Source organism: Malaya genurostris, chromosome 3 (assembly GCF_030247185.1).
Source record: "Malaya genurostris strain Urasoe2022 chromosome 3, Malgen_1.1, whole genome shotgun sequence".
Classification (NCBI taxonomy): domain Eukaryota; kingdom Metazoa; phylum Arthropoda; class Insecta; order Diptera; family Culicidae; genus Malaya; species Malaya genurostris.
The window spans coordinates 243,902,025-243,904,181 of NC_080572.1; the positions used below are offsets into that span (position 1 = coordinate 243,902,025).

General features: G+C 36.9%; 2 protein-coding genes across 2 annotated transcripts; one reads left to right on the forward strand and one right to left on the reverse strand.

The window, feature by feature from the left end:
* Positions 1-419: 419 nt before the first annotated feature.
* On the reverse strand, positions 420-1,166 carry LOC131435687 (ATP synthase subunit e, mitochondrial). The gene is made up of 3 exons (XM_058603829.1): positions 996-1,166; positions 681-837; positions 420-617 (listed from the first exon to the last, which is right to left on the reverse strand). The coding sequence occupies exons 1-3, from the start codon at positions 1,038-1,040 to the stop codon at positions 571-573; spliced, it is 249 nt and encodes an 82-aa protein (XP_058459812.1). The 5' UTR covers positions 1,041-1,166; the 3' UTR covers positions 420-570.
* A 237-nt stretch (positions 1,167-1,403) lies between these two features.
* On the forward strand, positions 1,404-2,157 carry LOC131437475 (complex III assembly factor LYRM7). Its single transcript, XM_058606848.1, has 4 exons — positions 1,404-1,534; positions 1,592-1,735; positions 1,795-1,876; positions 1,939-2,157. Exons 1-4 carry the CDS (start codon positions 1,514-1,516, stop codon positions 2,049-2,051), a joined length of 360 nt encoding a protein of 119 aa, XP_058462831.1. The 5' UTR covers positions 1,404-1,513; the 3' UTR covers positions 2,052-2,157.

Here is a 2,157-nt window from a genome sequence, read left to right on the forward strand (position 1 = left end):
TGACTAATTTAGTCGTTTCTCGATAATAAATGATTCATTAATTCGTTGATCGGACCAGTCGTCCAGATATGACGGTAACTTGGGTAAAATTTTCATAATATAGGGGAGACCAGAGCTAAATCGGACACTTTTTAGGTATTGAAAAAAACATCCACCAAAACTGCTTTTTACCCAAGTCTCCCCATCTCTACTGCGTCATCTACAAGCGCGTTCACAAAGTCAATCCATGAATCGAAATAATAAGTTTTATAAGATATTTGAGCACAAACCGATACCCATGAGGTACCAAAACCTGAATGGGTCTTCAGGGTTTTTTTTAAATGTTGGGGTTGGCACATTTAGGAGTTTAACCGTTTTTGTTTCTACTTTTACTTAGCAAGTAACGATCAAATGCGTAAAAGAATTAAAGTGACGATAAGTTATAATGCGGGAAAACTTGTTCGGTTCGCCAAGAATTCAATTTATTCCATGATTCCCAGATTTTAGATGAATCTATACAAGACGTTATCGTTTCAACTGATTTACTTGATTAGAATTAAAAATAACGGACTAAACAATTCTCGCGACAGCTCACTTCTTCGATGGCCCAGACAACTCGGCAATGGCTTTGGCTTCAGCTAAAACAATAAAAAAGGGTTCATTATATTTCACCGATATGTTAAACGTTTTCATTTTCTTACCTTCCGAATTACGTTTCTTTTCCTCGGCTAGTTTTGCATCTCGAATGGCCTTCTGCTGAGCTTCGATCTCCCGGATTCCGACTTCTCGCTTAGCCAAGCGCTGTTGATGATAGGCACCATATGCAACTCCGACTATTAGGAAGGACCAGCGTCCAAACTATAAAAAGGAATTACTACATTAACGGCGCTATTCCGCATAGGTGTTTCTTTAAATTGTCCTCAGCACAGGACCGGAATAATCAACATTACATAATGCGAGCAGAATATCGAATTTCGTAGTTGCCTAACTTTACAGTAATCGAGTTTTGTTCTTACCTTAATCAGTGGAGATACACGTACTGGTGCAGCAAGGTCTGCCATTTTAGTATTGGAAATTTGGGGAAGTTTATGGGAAAATTTGTAATTTATTTGCTGTATTCAGAGTTTCCACACTACGTGAAGACAGCGAACAATTTGGCAGATGAAGAGATGAGCACAATGTGACGTTTTGTTCTGCGAGAGGGATTGGACTGTGTACACTGCGCGTGAATCCCGCCATATCCCGAGCAGTGAAACTCTTCAGAATTCTATCATTGATGTTAATGATACCCAAAAATATCTTATTTTATGAATGTTGTTCAATCAAATAATTTGAAGGCGCATCATTTGTATCATAATTGATAATTTTCAGTTTATTAAAGCTTCATGATTTGTTTTTCAAACACTCATAATATCTAGCCCGCCTTGTTATTGAATATACTTTTTGACATATCAAAACGCTTGTCGATCGAAAACAATTTGGTAAATAAAATTTTAGAAGAAAATCATTGTTTTAGGTCTCGAAGTATAAAACTATGAGTGTTTTGCGACGAGAGGTGGGTTTTTTCCTTCTAATATGAGGTGAAAATTGTCAACATTCTACACTATTTCAGGTGCTGGTGTGCTTCAGAAAACTACAACGCACGAAGGATAAAGTATTTGCCGGTGATCGAACAACCATCGAGGCTGCACGGCAAAGGATTCGAGAAGAATTTCTGAAAAACAAAGAGCTTACCGATGAGAAAGATATCAAAGAAGTAAGATTTTCATGTTAACATTGTGCAAAATTTGACTAACCCGATTGGAAACATTTTAGAAGATAAATATAGCCAAAGACGTGGATGTAGAACTACGCAGCTCTGTTGTGCAAGCGGTTAAAGTTGAGGAAAACGTCTACCGTAATTTGAGCAATAGAAAGACGTAATATCACAGCTTATATCTAAAAATATTTCAATTTCAGAGGCTGTAATTACGGATGATACAAAGAAACTGAACAACACAATGTTTGATCCGAACGCAGAGCTACCGCCTCCGAGGAGTAAAAAATGTGGGGATGCAAAAAGCAAAGTTTAGCTTTATTGGGTGATAGTTATCAAATTGCAATGTAAATAAAATCCATTTCATCTGTTCAGTTAGTTGAAAATAAATAGTTTGTTGATATGTTACACTGATCAAAAAA